The 16,003-nt window shown below is 35.4% G+C and overlaps 1 protein-coding gene and 1 long non-coding RNA gene across 2 annotated transcripts in view; one reads left to right on the top strand and one right to left on the bottom strand.

The window, feature by feature from the left end:
- LOC147845656 (uncharacterized) overlaps positions 1-16,003 on the bottom strand; it is a 191,443-nt gene that overhangs the window by 75,303 nt on the left and 100,137 nt on the right. The window lies entirely within an intron of this gene.
- The window catches only part of armc5 (armadillo repeat containing 5), a 49,676-nt gene that overhangs the window by 22,277 nt on the left and 11,396 nt on the right, over positions 1-16,003 (top strand). The window contains exon 3 of the mRNA XM_087244608.1: positions 15,725-15,835. Within this exon, the coding sequence (XP_087100734.1) occupies positions 15,725-15,835 (111 nt within the window). The remainder of the gene's footprint in view (positions 1-15,724; positions 15,836-16,003) is intronic.

The raw sequence follows: 16,003 nt of genomic DNA, 5'->3' as shown, positions 1-16,003 counted from the left end.
CATGTTACTAGCATGATTCTAGCATGAATTAGCATGTTGTTAGCATGATTCTAACATGAATTAGCATGCTACTAGCATGATTCTAACATGAATTAGCATGTTGTTAGCATGATTCTAGCATGAATTAGCATGTGACTAGCATGATTCTAGCATGAATTAGCATGTTGTTAGCATGATTCTAGTATGAATTAGCATGTGACTGGCATGATTCTAGCATGAATTAGCATGTGACTAGCATGATTCTAGCATGAATTAGCATGTAACTAGCATGATTCTAGCATGAATTAGCATGTTGTTAGCATGATGGATAGATAGATAGAGGTAGATAGATAGATAGATAGATAGATAGATAGATAGATAGATAGATAGATAGATAGATAGATAGATAGATAGATAGATAGATAGATAGATAGATAGTTAGAGATAGATAAATAGATAAATAGATAGATAGATAGATAGAGGTAGATAGATAGATAGATAGATAGATAGATAGATAGATAGATAGATAGATAGATAGATAGATAGAGGTAGATAGATAGATAGATAGATAGATAGATAGATAGATAGATAGATAGATAGATAGAGGTAGATAGATAGATAGATAGATAGATAGATAGATAGATAGATAGATAGATAGATATAGATAGATAGATAGATAGATAGATAGATAGATAGATAGATAGATAGTTAGAGATAGATAGATAGATAGATAGATAGATAGATAGATAGATAGATAGATAGATAGATAGATGGTGTGCGAGCCTGATTCAAACAAGCCAACCCCCGCCTCTCTACGATGTTCTGATGCTGAGATATAGCTGCTGTTATATCGTTGCTAGGTTAGTCTGTTTTGTTGCTATGGAGTTGATTGACAGCTTAGACTGATGATGTATCAAAGCTTCTTGCCAGTATGAACAGTTAAAAACAACCCCCATGTCTCTATCACACTGCAGCATGACAATATCAGTCTAAACCTCTTTAATGGCAGACTATGGGACAGTTGCTAGGGTGCAGTATCTGGTTGTTAGGGTGTGGCTAGAAAGTTAAAAGGCCATCAGTGATTGGCTGCTGGCTAGACTGAGTTAAATGAGCTCAATCATTAGTCTGTAGGACAGTCTGATGCAGAGTTATGGGTTCACAAAGTTTGATCCCATGTAAAGTCAATGAGAGTATTTTGCAATGGAAGTCTATGGGACGGTTTCTAGGGTCCAAAAGTGGTTGCTAGGGCGTGGCCAGAAAGTTTAAAGGTGATCAGTCACTGGCAGTTTGATAGTCTGAGTTAAATGAGCCCAGTTAGAAGTCTGTGTGACATTCTGATGCGGAGTTATGAGGTCACAAAGTTTGATCCAATGTTACGTCTATGGGATTTTTTCGACGGTCCCGGGACGTTTTTCGGAAAACCGAAAGTCGGATTAGTCGGAAAAGATATAGCAACTCGAGTCAGAATAGTTCGGAGGTCTGACCCGAGTTTGATGTTCATAGCTTGAAAGGCCTAGGACGAGATAGAGTTTAATTTTTAGTCTCAGAAGAAGAATAATAATAATATTAAGTTTAATAGGATAACAGTAGTCTGGCTTGCTACACAAGCCAGCCTAATAATATTAAGTTTAATAGGATAACAGTAGTCTGGCTTGCTACACAAGCCAGCCTAATAATAAGTTTAATAGGATAACAGTAGTCTGGCTTGCTACACAAGCCAGCCTAACTAGATTCTTAAAGTTTGAGAACAAACTTTGAGGCTGGCTTGTGAAAGCCTGACGGTAATAGTTTATTTAAACAGTTTTAAAAAGTATGAAAAGATAGATAGATAGATAGATAGATAGATAGATAGATAGATAGATAGATAGATAGATAGATAGATAGATAGATAGATAGATAGATAGATAGATGTTGTTAGCATGATTCTAGCATGAATTAGCATAATGTTAGCATGATTCTAGCATGAATTAGCATGTTGTTAGCATGATTCTAGCATGAATTAGCATGTTGTTAGCATGATTCTAGCATGAATTAGCATGTTACTAGCATGATTCTAGTATGAATTAGCATGTTACTAGCACGATTCTAGCATGAATTAACATGTTACTAGCATGATTCTAGCATGAATTAGCATGTACCTAGCATGATTTTAACATGAATTAGCATGTTACTAGCATGATTTTAGCATGAATTAGCACGATTCTAGCATGAATTAGCATGTTGTTAGCATGATTCTAGCATGAATTAGCATGTTACTAGCATGATTCTAGCATGAACTGTCATGTTGTTAGCATGATTCTAGCATGAATTAGTATGTTACTAGCATGATTCTAGCATGAATTAGCATGTTACTAGCATGAATCTAGCATGAATTAGCATGTTGTTAGCACTATTCTAGCATGAATTAGCATTTGACTAGCATGATTCTAGCATGAATTAGCATGTGACTAGCATGATTCTAGCATGAATTAGCATGTTGTTAGCATGATTCTAGCATGAATTAGCATGTTGTTAGCATGATTCTAGCATAAATAAGCATGCCGTTAGCATGATTCTAGCATGAATTAGCATGTTACTAGCATGATTCTAGCATGAATTAGCATGTTGTTAGCATGATTCTAGCAAGAATTAGCATGTTACTAGCATGATTCTAGCATGAATTAGCATGTTGTTAGCATGATTCTAGCATGAATTAGTATGTTACTAGCATGATTCTAGCATGAATTAGCATGTTACTAGCATGATTCTAGCATGAATTAGCATGTTGTTAGCATGATTCTAGAATGAATTAGCATTTGACTAGCATGATTCTAGCATGAATTAGCATGTGACTAGCATGATTCTAGCTTAAATTAGCATGTTGTTAGCATGATTCTAGCATGAATTAGCATGTTCCTAGCATAATTCTAGCATGAATTAGCATGTTGTTAGCATGATTGTAACATGAATTAGCATGCTACTAGCATGATTCTAGCACGAATTAGCGTGTTGTTAGCATGATTCTAACATGATTTAGCATGTAACTAGCATGATTCTAGCATGAATTAGCATGTTTCTAGCATGAATTAGCATGTGACTAGCATGATTCTAGCATGAATTAGCATGTGACTAGCATGATTCTAGCATGAATTAGCATGTAACTAGCATGATTCTAGCATGAATTAGCATGTTGTTAGCATGATGGATAGATAGATAGATAGATAGATAGATAGATAGATAGATAGATAGATAGATAGATAGATAGATAGATAGATAGATAGATAGATAGAAGCAGTTTATAGATAGATAGATAGATAGATAGATAGATAGATAGATAGATAGATAGATAGATAGATAGATAGATAGATAATAGATAGATAGATAGATAGATAGATAGATAGATTAAAACAGTAGATAGATAGATAGATAGATAGATAGATAGATAGATAGATAGATAGATAGATAGATAGATGGTGTGCGAGCATGAGTCAAACAAGCCAACCCCCGCCTCTCTACGATGTTCTGATGCTGAGATATAGCTGCTGTTATATCGTTGCTAGGTTAGTCTGTTTTGTTGCTATGGAGTTGATTGACAGCTTAGACTGATGATGTATCAAAGCTTCTTGCCAGTATGAACAGTTAAAAACAACCCCCATGTCTCTATCACACTGCAGCATGACAATATCAGTCTGAACCTCTTTAATGGCAGTCTATGGGACAGTTGCTAGGGTGCAGTGTCTGGTTGTTAGGGTGTGGCTAGAAAGTTAAAAGGACATCAGTGATTGGCTGCTGGCTAGACTGAGTTAAATGAGCTCAATCATTAGTCTGTAGGACAGTCTGATGCAGAGTTATGAGCTCACAAAGTTTGATCCCATGCAAAGTCAATGAGAGTATTTTGCAATGGAAGTCTATGGGACGGTTTCTAGGGTCCAAAAGTGGTTGCTAGGGCGTGGCCAGAAAGTTTAAAGGTGGTCAGTCATTGGCAGTTTGATAGTCTGAGTTAAATGAGCCCAGTTAGAAGTCTGTGTGACATTCTGATGCGGAGTTATGAGGTCACAAAGTTTGATCCAATGTTACGTCTATGGGATTTTTCCGACGGTCCCGGGACGTTTTTCGGAAAACCGAAAGTCGGATCAGTCGGAAAGGATATAGCAACTCGAGTCAGAATAGTTCGGAGGTCTGACCCGAGTTTGATGGTCATAGCTTGAAAGGCCTAGGACGAGATAGAGTTTAATTTTTAGTCTCAGAAGAAGAATAATATAGAATAATAATAACTAGATTCTTAAAGTTTGAGAACAAACTTTGAGGCTGGCTTGTGAAAGCCTGACGGTAATAGTTTATTTAGTTTAAACAGTTTTAAAAAGTATGAAAAGATAGATAGATAGATAGATAGATAGATAGATAGATAGATAGATAGATAGATAGATAGATAGATAGATAGATAGATTAGCATGTTATTACCATGATTTTAACGTGAAATAGCATGTTGTTAGCATGATTCTAGCATGAATTAGCATGTTACTAGCATGATTTTAGCATGAATTAGCATGTTGTTAGCATGATTTTAACATGAATTAGCATGTTGTTAGCACGATTCTAGCATGAATTAGCATGTTACTAGCATGATTCTAGCATGAATTAGCATGTTACTAGCATGATTTTAGCATGAATTAGCACAATTCTAGCATGAATTAGCATGTTGTTAGCATGATTCTAGCATGAATTAGCATGTTGTTAGCATGATTCTAGCATGATTTAGCATGTTACTAGCAAGATTCTAGCATGAATTAGCATGCTACTAGCATGATTCTAGCATAAATTAGCATGTTGTTAGCATGCTTCTAGCATGAATTAGCATGTTACTAGCATGATTCTAGCATGAATTAGCATGTTGTTAGCATGATTCTAACATGAATTAGCATGTTATTAGCATGATTCTAGCATGAATTAGCACGTTATTAGCATGATTCTAGCATGAATTAGCATGTTACTAGCATGATTCTAGCATGAATTAGCATGTTACTAGCACGATTCTAGCATGAATTAGCATGTTACTAGCATGATTCTAGCATGAATTATCATGTTGTTAGCATGATTCTAGCATGAATTAGTATGTTACTAGCATGATTCTAGCATGAATTAGCATGTTACTAGCATGATTCTAGCATGAATTAACATGTTGTTAGCACGATTCTAGCATGAATTAGCATTTGACTAGCATGATTCTAGCATGAATTAGCATGTGACTAGCATGATTTTAGCATGAATTAGCATGTTGTTAGCATGATTCTAGCATGAATTAGCATGTTACTAGCATGATTCTAGCATGAATTAGCATGTTGTTAGCATGATTCTAAGATGAATTAGCATGCTACTAGCATGATTCTAGCACAAATTAGCATGTTGTTAGCATGATTCTAACATGAATTACCATGTTACTAGCATGATTCTAGCATGAATTAGCATGTTGTTAGCATGATTCTAGCATGAATTAGCATGTGACTAGCATGATTCTAGCATGAATTAGCATGTTGTTAGCATGATTCTAGTATGAATTAGCATGTGACTGGCATGATTCTAGCATGAATTAGCATGTGACTAGCATGATTCTAGCATGAATTAGCATGTAACTAGCATGATTCTAGCATGAATTAGCATGTTGTTAGCATGATGGATGGATAGAGGTAGATAGATAGATAGATAGATAGATAGATAGATAGATAGATAGATAGATAGATAGATAGATAGATAGATAGATAGATAGTTAGAGATAGATAGATAGATAGATAGATAGATAGATAGATAGATAGATAGATAGATAGATAGATAGATAGATAGATAGATAGAGGTAGATAGGTAGATACACAGATAGATAGATAGATAGATAGATAGATAGATAGATAGATAGATAGATAGATAGATAGATAGATAGATAGATAGATAGATAGTTAGAGATAGATAGATAGATAGATAGATAGATAGATAGATAGATAGATAGATAGATAGATAGATAGATAGTTAGAGATAGATAGATAGATAGATAGATAGATAGATAGATAGTTAGAGATAGATAGATAGATAGATAGATAGATAGATAGATAGATAGATAGATAGATAGATAGATAGAGTGCGAGCATGAGTCAAACAAGCCAACCCCCGCCTCTCTACCATGTTCTGATGCTGAGATATAGCTGCTGTTATATCGTTGCTAGGTTAGTCTGTTTTGTTGCTATGGAGTTGATTGACAGCTTAGACTGATGATGTATCAAAGCTTCTTGCCAGTATGAACAGTTAAAAACAACCCCCATGTCTCTATCACACTGCAGCATGACAATATCAGTCTGAACCTCTTTAATGGCAGTCTATGGGACAGTTGCTAGGTTGCAGTATCTGGTTGTTAGGGTGTGGCTGTAAGGTTAAAAGGCCATCAGTGATTGGCTGCTGGCTAGACTGAGTTAAATGAGCTCAATCATTAGTCTGTAGGACAGTCTGATGCAGAGTTATGAGCTCACAAAGTTTGATCCCATGTAAAGTCAATGAGAGTCTTTTGCAATGGAAGTCTATGGGACGGTTTCTAGGGTCCAAAAGTGGTTGCTAGGGCGTGGCCAGAAAGTTTAAAGGTGATCAGTCATTGGCAGTTTGATAGTCTGAGTTAAATGAGCCCAGTTAGAAGTCTGTGTGACATTCTGATGCGGAGTTATGAGGTCACAAAGTTTGATCCAATGTTACGTCTATGGGATTTTTCCGACGGTCCCGGGACGTTTTTCGGGAAACCGAAAGTCGGATCAGTCGGAAAGGATATAGCAACTCGAGTCAGAATAGTTCGGAGGTCTGACCCAAGTTTGATGGTCATAGCTTGAAAGGTCTAGGTGGAGATAGAGTTTAATTTTTAGTCTCAGAAGAAGAATAATAATATAAATAATAACTAGATTCTTAAAGTTTGAGAACAAACTTTGAGGCTGGCTTGTGAAAGCCTGACGGTAATAGTTTATTTGGTTTAAAAACAGTTTTAAAAAGTATGAAAAGATAGATAGATAGATAGATAGATAGATAGATAGATAGATAGATAGATAGATAGATAGATAGATAGATAGATAGATAGATAGATAGATTAACATGTTATTAGCATGATTTTAACGTGAAATAGCATGTTGTTAGCATGATTCTAGCATGAATTAGCATGTTACTAGCATGATTTTAGCATGAATTAGCATGTTACTAGCATGATTTTAACATGAATTAGCATGTTACTAGCATGATTTTAGCATGAATTAGCATGTACCTAGCATGATTTTAACATGAATTAGCATGTTACTAGCATGATTTTAGCATAATTTAGCACGATTTAGCATGTTGTTAGCATGATTCTAGCATGAATTAGCTTGTTGTTAGCATGATTGTAGAATGAATTAGCATGTTACTAGCATGATTCTAACATGAATTAGCATGTTAGTAGCATGATTCTAGCATGAATTAGCATGTTGTTAGCATGCTTCTAGTATGAATTAGCATGTTACTAGCATGATTCTAGCATGAATTAGCATGTTGTTAGCATGATTCTAACATGAATTAGCATGTTACTAGCATGATTCTAGCATGAATTAGCATGTTGTTAGCATGATTCTAGCATGAATTAGCATGCGACTAGCATGATTGTAGCATGAATTAGCATGTTGTTAGCATGATTCTAGCATGAATTAGCATGTGACTAGCATGATTCTAGCATGAATTAGCATGTTGTTAGCATGATTCTAGCATGAATTAGCATGTAACTAGCATGATTCTAGCATGAATTAGCATGTTGTTAGCATGATTCTAGCATGAATAAGCATGTGACTAGCATGATTCTAGCATGAGTTAGCATGTTACTAGCATGAATTAGCATGTTGTTAGCATGATTCTAGCATGAATTAGCATGTGACTAGCATGATTCTAGCATGTATAAGCATGTGCCTAGCATGATTCTAGCATGACTTAGCATGTGCCTAGCATGATTCTAGCATGATTCTAGCATGAATTAGCATGTTACTAGCATGATTCTAGCATGAATTAGCTTGTTACTAGCATGATTCTAGCATGAATTAGCATGTTGTTAGCATGATTCTAGCATGAATTAGCATGTGACTAGCATGATTCTAGCATGAGTTAGCATGTTACTAGCATGAAATAGCATGTTACTAGCATGAATTAGCATGTTGTTAGCATGATTCTAGCATGAATTAGCATGTGACTAGCATGATTCTAGCATGAATTAGCATGTAACTAGCATGATTCTAGCATGAATTAGCATGTTGTTAGCATGATAGATAGATAGATAGATAGATAGATAGATAGATAGATAGATAGATAGATAGATAGATAGATAGATAGATAGATAAAAACAGTTTATAGATAGATAGATAGATAGATAGATAGATAGATAGATAGATAGATAGATAGATAGATAGATAGATAGATAAAAACAGTTTATAGATAGATATATAGATAGATAGATAGATAGATAGATAGATAGATAGATAGATAGATAGATAGATAGATAGATATAGATAGATAGATAGATAGATAGATAGATAGATAGATAGATAGAGGTAGATAGATAGATAGATAGATAGATAGATAGATAGATAGATAGATAGATAGATAGATAGATAGATAGATAGATAGATGGTGTGCGAGCCTGATTCAAACAAGCCAACCCCCGCCTCTCTACGATGTTCTGATGCTGAGATATAGCTGGTGTTATATCGTTGCTAGGTTAGTCTGTTTTGTTGCTATGGAGTTGATTGACAGCTTAGACTGATGATGTATCAAAGCTTCTTGCCAGTATGAACAGTTAAAAACAACCCCCATGTCTCTATCACACTGCAGCATGACAATATCAGTCTGAACCTCTTTAATGGCAGTCTATGGGACAGTTGCTAGGGCGCAGTATCTGGTTGTTAGGGTGTGGCTAGAAAGTTTTAAGGCCATCAGTGATTGGCTGCTGGCTAGACTGAGTTAAATGAGCTCAGCCATTAGTCTGTAGGACAGTTTAATGCAGAGTTATGAGCTCACAAAGTTTGATCCAATGTAAAGTCAATGAGAGTCTTTTGCAATGGAAGTCTATGGGACGGTTTCTAGGGTCCAAAAGTGGTTGCTAGGGCGTGGCCAGAAAGTTTAAAGGTGATCAGTCATTGGCAGTTTGATAGTCTGAGTTAAATGAGCCCAGTTAGAAGTCTGTGTGACATTCTGATGCGGAGTTATGAGGTCACAAAGTTTGATCCAATGTTACGTCTATGGGATTTTTTCGACGGTCCCGGGACGTTTTTCGGAAAACCGAAAGTCGGATCAGTCGGAAAAGATATAGCAACTCGAGTCAGAATAGTTCGGAGGTCTGACCTGAGTTTGATGGTCATAGCTTGAAAGGCCTAGGACGAGATAGAGTTTAATTTTTAGTCTCAGAAGAAGAATAATAATAATATTAAGTTTAATAGGATAACAGTAGTCTGGCTTGCTACACAAGCCAGCCTAACTAGATTCTTAAAGTTTGAGAACAAACTTTGAGGCTGGCTTGTGAAAGCCTGACGGTAATAGTTTATTTAGTTTAAACAGTTTTTAAAACTATGAAAAGATAGATAGATAGATAGATAGATAGATAGATAGATAGATAGATAGATAGATAGATAGATTAGCATGTTATTAGCATGATTCTAACATGAATTAGCATGTTTTTAACATGATTTTAGCATGAATTAGCATGTTACTAGCATGATTTTAGCGTGAATTAGCATGTTACTAGCATGATTTTAGCATGAATTAGCATGATTCTAGCATGAATTAGCATGTTGTTAGCATGATTCTAGCATGAATTAGCATGTTGTTAGCACGATTCTAGCATTAATTAGCGTGTTACTAGCATGATTCTAGCATGAATTAGCATGTTGTTAGCATGATTCTAGCATGAATTAGCATGTTACTAGCATGATTTTAGCATGAATTAGCATGTTACTAGCATGATTCTAGCATAAATTAGCATGTTGTTAGCATGATTCTAGCATGAATTAGCATGCTACTAGCATGATTCTAGCATGAATTAGCATGTTGTTAGCATGATTCTAGCATGAATTAGCAAGTTGTTGGCATGATTCTAGCATGAATTAGCATGTTACTAGCATGATTTTAACATGAATTAGCATGTTACTAGCATGATTCTAGCATAAATTAGCATGTTACTAGCATTATTCTAGCATGAATTAGCATGTTACTAGCATGATTCTAGCATGAATTAGCATGTTGTTAGCATGATTCTAGCATGAATTAGCATGTTACTAGCATGATTCTAGCATGAATTAGCATGTTGTTAGCATGATTCTAGCATGAATTAGCATGTTACTAGCATGATTTTAGCATGAATTAGCATGTTACTAGCATGATTCTAGCATGAATTAGCATGTTGTAAGCATGATTCTAGCATGAATTAGCATGATTCTAGCATAAATTAGCATGTTGTTAGCATGATTCTAGCATAAATTAGCATGCTACTAGCATGATTCTAGCATGAATTAGCATGTTGTTAGCATGATTCTAGCATGAATTAGCATGTTGTTAGCATGATTCTAGCATGAATTAGCATGTTACTAGCATGATTTTAGCATGAATTAGCATGTTACTAGCATGATTCTAGCATAAATTAGCATGTTACTAGCATTATTCTAGCATGAATTAGCATGTTACTAGCATGATTCTAGCATGAATTAGCATGTGAATAGCATGATTCTAGCATGAATTAGCATGTTGTTAGCATGATTCTAGTATAAATTAGCATGTGACTAGCATGATTCTAGCATGAATTAGCATGTGATTAGCATGATTCTAGCATGAATTAGCATGTAACTAGCATGTTTCTAGCATGAATTAGCATATTGTTAGCATGATAGATAGATAGATAGATAGATAGATAGATAGATAGATAGATAGATAGATAGATAGATAGATAGATAGATAGATAGAAAGAGGTAGATAGATAGATAGATAGGTAGATAGGTAGATAGATAGATAGATAGATAGATAGATAGATAGATAGATAGATAGATAGACAGATAGATAGATAGATGGTGTAAGAGCATGAGTCAAACAAGCCAACCGTGCCTCTCTACGATGTTCTGATGCTGAGATATAGCTGGTGCCATATCGTTGCTAGGTTAGTCTGTTTTGTTGCTATGGAGTTGATTGACAGCTTAGACTGATGATGTATCAAAGCTTCTTGCCAGTATGAACAGTTAAAAACAACCCCCATGTCTCTATCACACTGCAGCATGACAATATCAGTCTGAACCTCTTTAATGGCAGTCTATGGGACAGTTGCTAGGGTGCAGTATCTGGTTGTTAGGGTGTGGCTAGACAGTTAAAAGGCCATCAGTGATTGGCTGCTGGCTAGACTGAGTTAAATGAGATCAATCATTAGTCTGTAGGACAGTCTGATGCAGAGTTATGAGCTCACAAAGTTTGATCCCATGTTAAGTCAATGAGAGTCTTTTGCAATGGAAGTCTATGGGACGGTTTCTAGGGTCCAAAAGTGGTTGCTAGGGCGTGGCCAGAAAGTTTAAAGGTGATCAGTCATTGGCAGTTTGATAGTCTGAGTTAAATGAGCCCAGTTAGAAGTCTGTGTGACATTCTGATGCGGAGTTATGAGGTCACAAAGTTTGACCCAATGTTACGTCTATGGGATTTTTCCGACGGTCCCGGGACGTTTTTCGGGAAACCGAAAGTCGGATCAGTCGGAAAGGATATAGCAACTCGAGTCAGAATAGTTCGGAGGTCTGACCCGAGTTTGATGGTCATAGCTTGAAAGGTCTAGGTGGAGATAGAGTTTAATTTTTAGTCTCAGAAGAAGAATAATAATATTAATAATAAAAATAACTAGATTCTTAAAGTTTGAGAACAAACTTTGAGGCTGGCTTGTGAAAGCCTGACGGTAATAGTTTATTTAGTTTAAACAGTTTTTAAAAGTATGAAAAGATAGATAGATAGATAGATAGATAGATAGATAGATAGATAGATAGATAGATAGATATATTAGCATGGTATTAGCATGATTTTAACGTGAATTAGCATGTTGTTAGCATGATTCTAGCGTGAATTAGCATGTTGTTCGCATGATCTTAGCATGAATTAGCATGTTGTTAGCATGATTCTAGCATGAATTAGCATGTTGCTAGCATAATTCTAGCATGAATTAGCATGTTACTAGCACAATTCTAGCATGAATTAGCATGTTACTAGCACGATTCTAGCATGAATTAGCATGTTGTTAGCACGATTCTAGTATGAATTAGCATGTTGTTTGCACGATTCCAGCATGAATTAGCATGTTACTAGCATGATACTAGCATGAATTAGCATGTTACTAGCATGATTCTAGCATGAATTAGCATGTTGTCAGCACGATGCTAGCATGAATTAGCATGTTACTAGCATGAATCTAGCATAAATAAGCATGTTACTAGCATGATTCTAGCATGAATTAGCATGTTGTTAACATGATTCTAGCATGAATTAGCATGTTGTTAGCATGATTCTAGCATGAATTAGCATGTTACTAGCATGATTCTAGCATGAATTAGCATGTAACTAGCATGATTCTAGCATAAATTAGCATGTTGTTAGCATGATTCTAGCATGCATTAGCATGTGACTAGCATGATTCTAGCATAAATTAGGATGTTACTAGCACGATTCTAGCATGAATTAGCATGTTACTAGCATGATTCTAGCATGAATTAGCATGTTACTAGCATGATTCTAGCATGAATTAGCATGTTGTTAGCATGATTCTAGCATGAATTAGCATGTTGCTAGCATGATTCTAGCATGAATTAGCATGTTACTAGCATGATTCTAGCATGAATTAGCATGTTGTTAGCACGATTCTAGCATGAATTAGCATGTTACTAGCACGATTCTAGCATGATTTAACATGTTGTTAGCATGAATTAGCATGTTACTAGCATCAGCATGTTACTAGCATGATTTTAGCATGAATTAGCATGATTCTAGCAGGAATTAGCATGTTGTTAGCATGATTCTAGCATGAATTAGCATGTGACTAGCATGATTCTAGCATGAATTAGCATGTGACTAGCATGATTCTAGCATGAATTAGCATGTAACTAGCATGATTCTAGCATGTAACTAGCATGATTCTAGCATGAATTAGCATGCTGTTAGCATGATGGATAGATAGATAGATAGATAGATAGATAGATAGATAGATAGATAGATAGATAGATAGATAGATAGATAGATAGATAGATAGATAGATAGATAGATAGATACAGGTAGGTAGATAGATAGATGGATGGATGGATGGATGGATGGATGGATGGATGGATAGATAGATAGATAGATAGATAGATAGATAGATAGATAGATAGATAGATAGATAGATAGATAGATAGATAGATAGATAGATGGTCTGCGAGCATGAGTCAAACAAGCCAACCCCCGCTTCTCTACGATGTTCTGATGCTGAGATATAGCTGGTGCTATATCGTTGCTAGGTTAGTCTGTTTTGTTGCTATGGAGTTGATTGACAGCTTAGACTGATGATGTATCAAAGCTTCTTGCCAGTATGAACAGTTAAAAACAACCCCATGTCTCTATCACACTGCAGCATGACAATATCAGTCTGAACCTCTTTAATGGCAGTCTATGGGACAGTTGCTAGGGTGCAGTATCTGGTTGTTAGGGTGTGGCTAGAAAGTTAAAAGGCCATCGGTGATTGGCTGCTGGCTAGACTGAGTTAAATGAGCTCAGCCATTAGTCTGTAGGACAGTCTGATGCAGAGTTATGAGCTCACAAAGTTTGATCCCATGTAAAGTCAATGAGAGTATTTTGCAATGGAAGTCTATGGGACGGTTTCTAGGGTCCAAAAGTGGTTGCTAGGGCGTGGCCAGAAAGTTTAAAGGTGGTCAGTCATTGGCAGTTTGATAGTCTGAGTTAAATGAGCCCAGTTAGAAGTCTGTGTGACATTCTGATGCGGAGTTATGAGGTCACAAAGTTTGATCCAATGTTACGTCTATGGGATTTTTCCGACGGTCCCGGGACGTTTTTCGGAAAACCGAAAGTCGGATCAGTCGGAAAGGATATAGCAACTCAAGTCAGAATAGTTCGGAGGTCTGACCCGAGTTTGATGGTCATAGCTTGAAAGGCCTAGGACGAGATAGAGTTTAATTTTTAGTCTCAGAAGAAGAATAATAAAAATAATAATAAGTTTAATAGGATAACAGTAGTCTGGCTTGCTACACAAGCCAGCCTAATAATAAGTTTAATAGGATAACAGTAGTCTGGCTTGCTACACAAGCCAGCCTAATAATAATAATAATAAGTTTAATAGGATAACAGTAGTCTGGCTTGCTACACAAGCCAGCCTAATAATAAGTTTAATAGGATAACAGTAGTCTGGCTTGCTACACAAGCCAGCCTAATAATAAGTTTAATAGGATAACAGTAGTCTGGCTTGCTACACAAGCCAGCCTAATAAGTTTAATAGGATAACAGTAGTCTGGCTTGCTACACAAGCCAGCCTAATTAAACATATATATATATATATATATATATATATATATATATATATATATATATATATATATATATATATATATATATAATTATTATTATTTATTTATTTATTTATTTTAAATTTTTTTACATTTTTTTTTTTGTTTTTTGTAACAACTAGCAAGAAAAAAAATCCATGGCCCAACTCAGCCATTAGAAATAATCATTAGTGTTTAGCCCTGTATAAGTCTAAAATTTCATTCATAATATTCTTAAAAGGGTTTTTAAAAAAGTCTTAAATTTGACTTGATGAAACCTACAAAAATTCTGGATTGTTTTCATGGTAAGAGAAATTGCTATGGAAGTCCATGCATTCTTCAAAGTCTCTTCTTTTTTGTGTTCAACAGAAGTAAGAAGCACATGTTTATTTATTTATTTATTTATTTATTTATTTATTTCAACTCTGAAAACTGGACTGACACAGTTTCAATTTACTAGAACTTCTCTGTAAAGCTGCTTTGACACAATCTACATAGTAAAAGTGCTATAGAAATAAAGATAAATTGAATTGAACATATTTAAGAAACTCAAGATTTTAACCACAAAGTAAATAGTGAAGTCATTTAAATGTATGGGTGAACTATCCCTTAAAAATGTAGTTTTCTTCAGTTAAGTTTTTTGTTCAAATGGTCATTTGGATATACATGTCAATGGGGAAGAAAGGGGGATTGTATGTTTTGTTTCTGGCCAACTTAAAATTAAGGTTTCCTGATCAATAAATTGATTAAAATCTGTGGTTAATATTTAAAATCTGTGGATCTTGTACTTTGCACAAAAGGTTCACCAGGGTAAGGGTCAAAGTCATTAAACATGGTTGTCACACGAATAATGAAGTATTATTTTAAGACATGTTCACTAAAACATTCATAGGGGAATATAATATAATACGGGTTATTCTTTGTCGTCTATGTCACTGCACTATTTTGAATACTTAGCTCTAAGAGAGTTTATAAATTGCACTAGAACTTAAGCTTTTCTCTTTATAATAATTTTTCTGGACTCATTACCACTGTGTTGCCAGTGTTCACTGCCTCTCACATGTTGTGCAACTTGAAGTTACTTTATTTCTGCACATCACTGTCATTGTTAACATTAGATATAGCTAATTCTATCCAAAATGGCTTTTTATTGTTTGTAGCCTGCTCATGCTGTGATCTTGTCTTTGTAGTGGATGTCCTCAAAAGAAATGTCTCTGTGGAGACTGTACAGAATCGAGCAGCACGAGCTCTGGGGAATCTCGCCATGGACCCAGAGGGCTCTTCTGAGGTCCACTCTGCAGGTCAGTGCCTGAATTTATGCAGGGATTCTGCGGCTCTTATAAGTCTAAATTAACCCCCTACAAATAAATGCCATAAAGTCTTAAATTAGAGCACAAAATCCTAAATTCAGAAACTTGTGGCATTATCTGTTGCAAAAGATATTTCCTTCCTTAATTGTTTTTGTCTTG

Source organism: Danio rerio, chromosome 3, assembly GCF_052040795.2.
Source record: "Danio rerio strain M-AB ecotype USA chromosome 3, GRCz13ab, whole genome shotgun sequence".
Taxonomy (NCBI): Eukaryota; Metazoa; Chordata; class Actinopteri; order Cypriniformes; family Danionidae; genus Danio; species Danio rerio.
The sequence above is the reverse complement of the archived record's forward strand: the minus strand, read 5'-3'. Positions and strand labels throughout refer to the sequence as shown.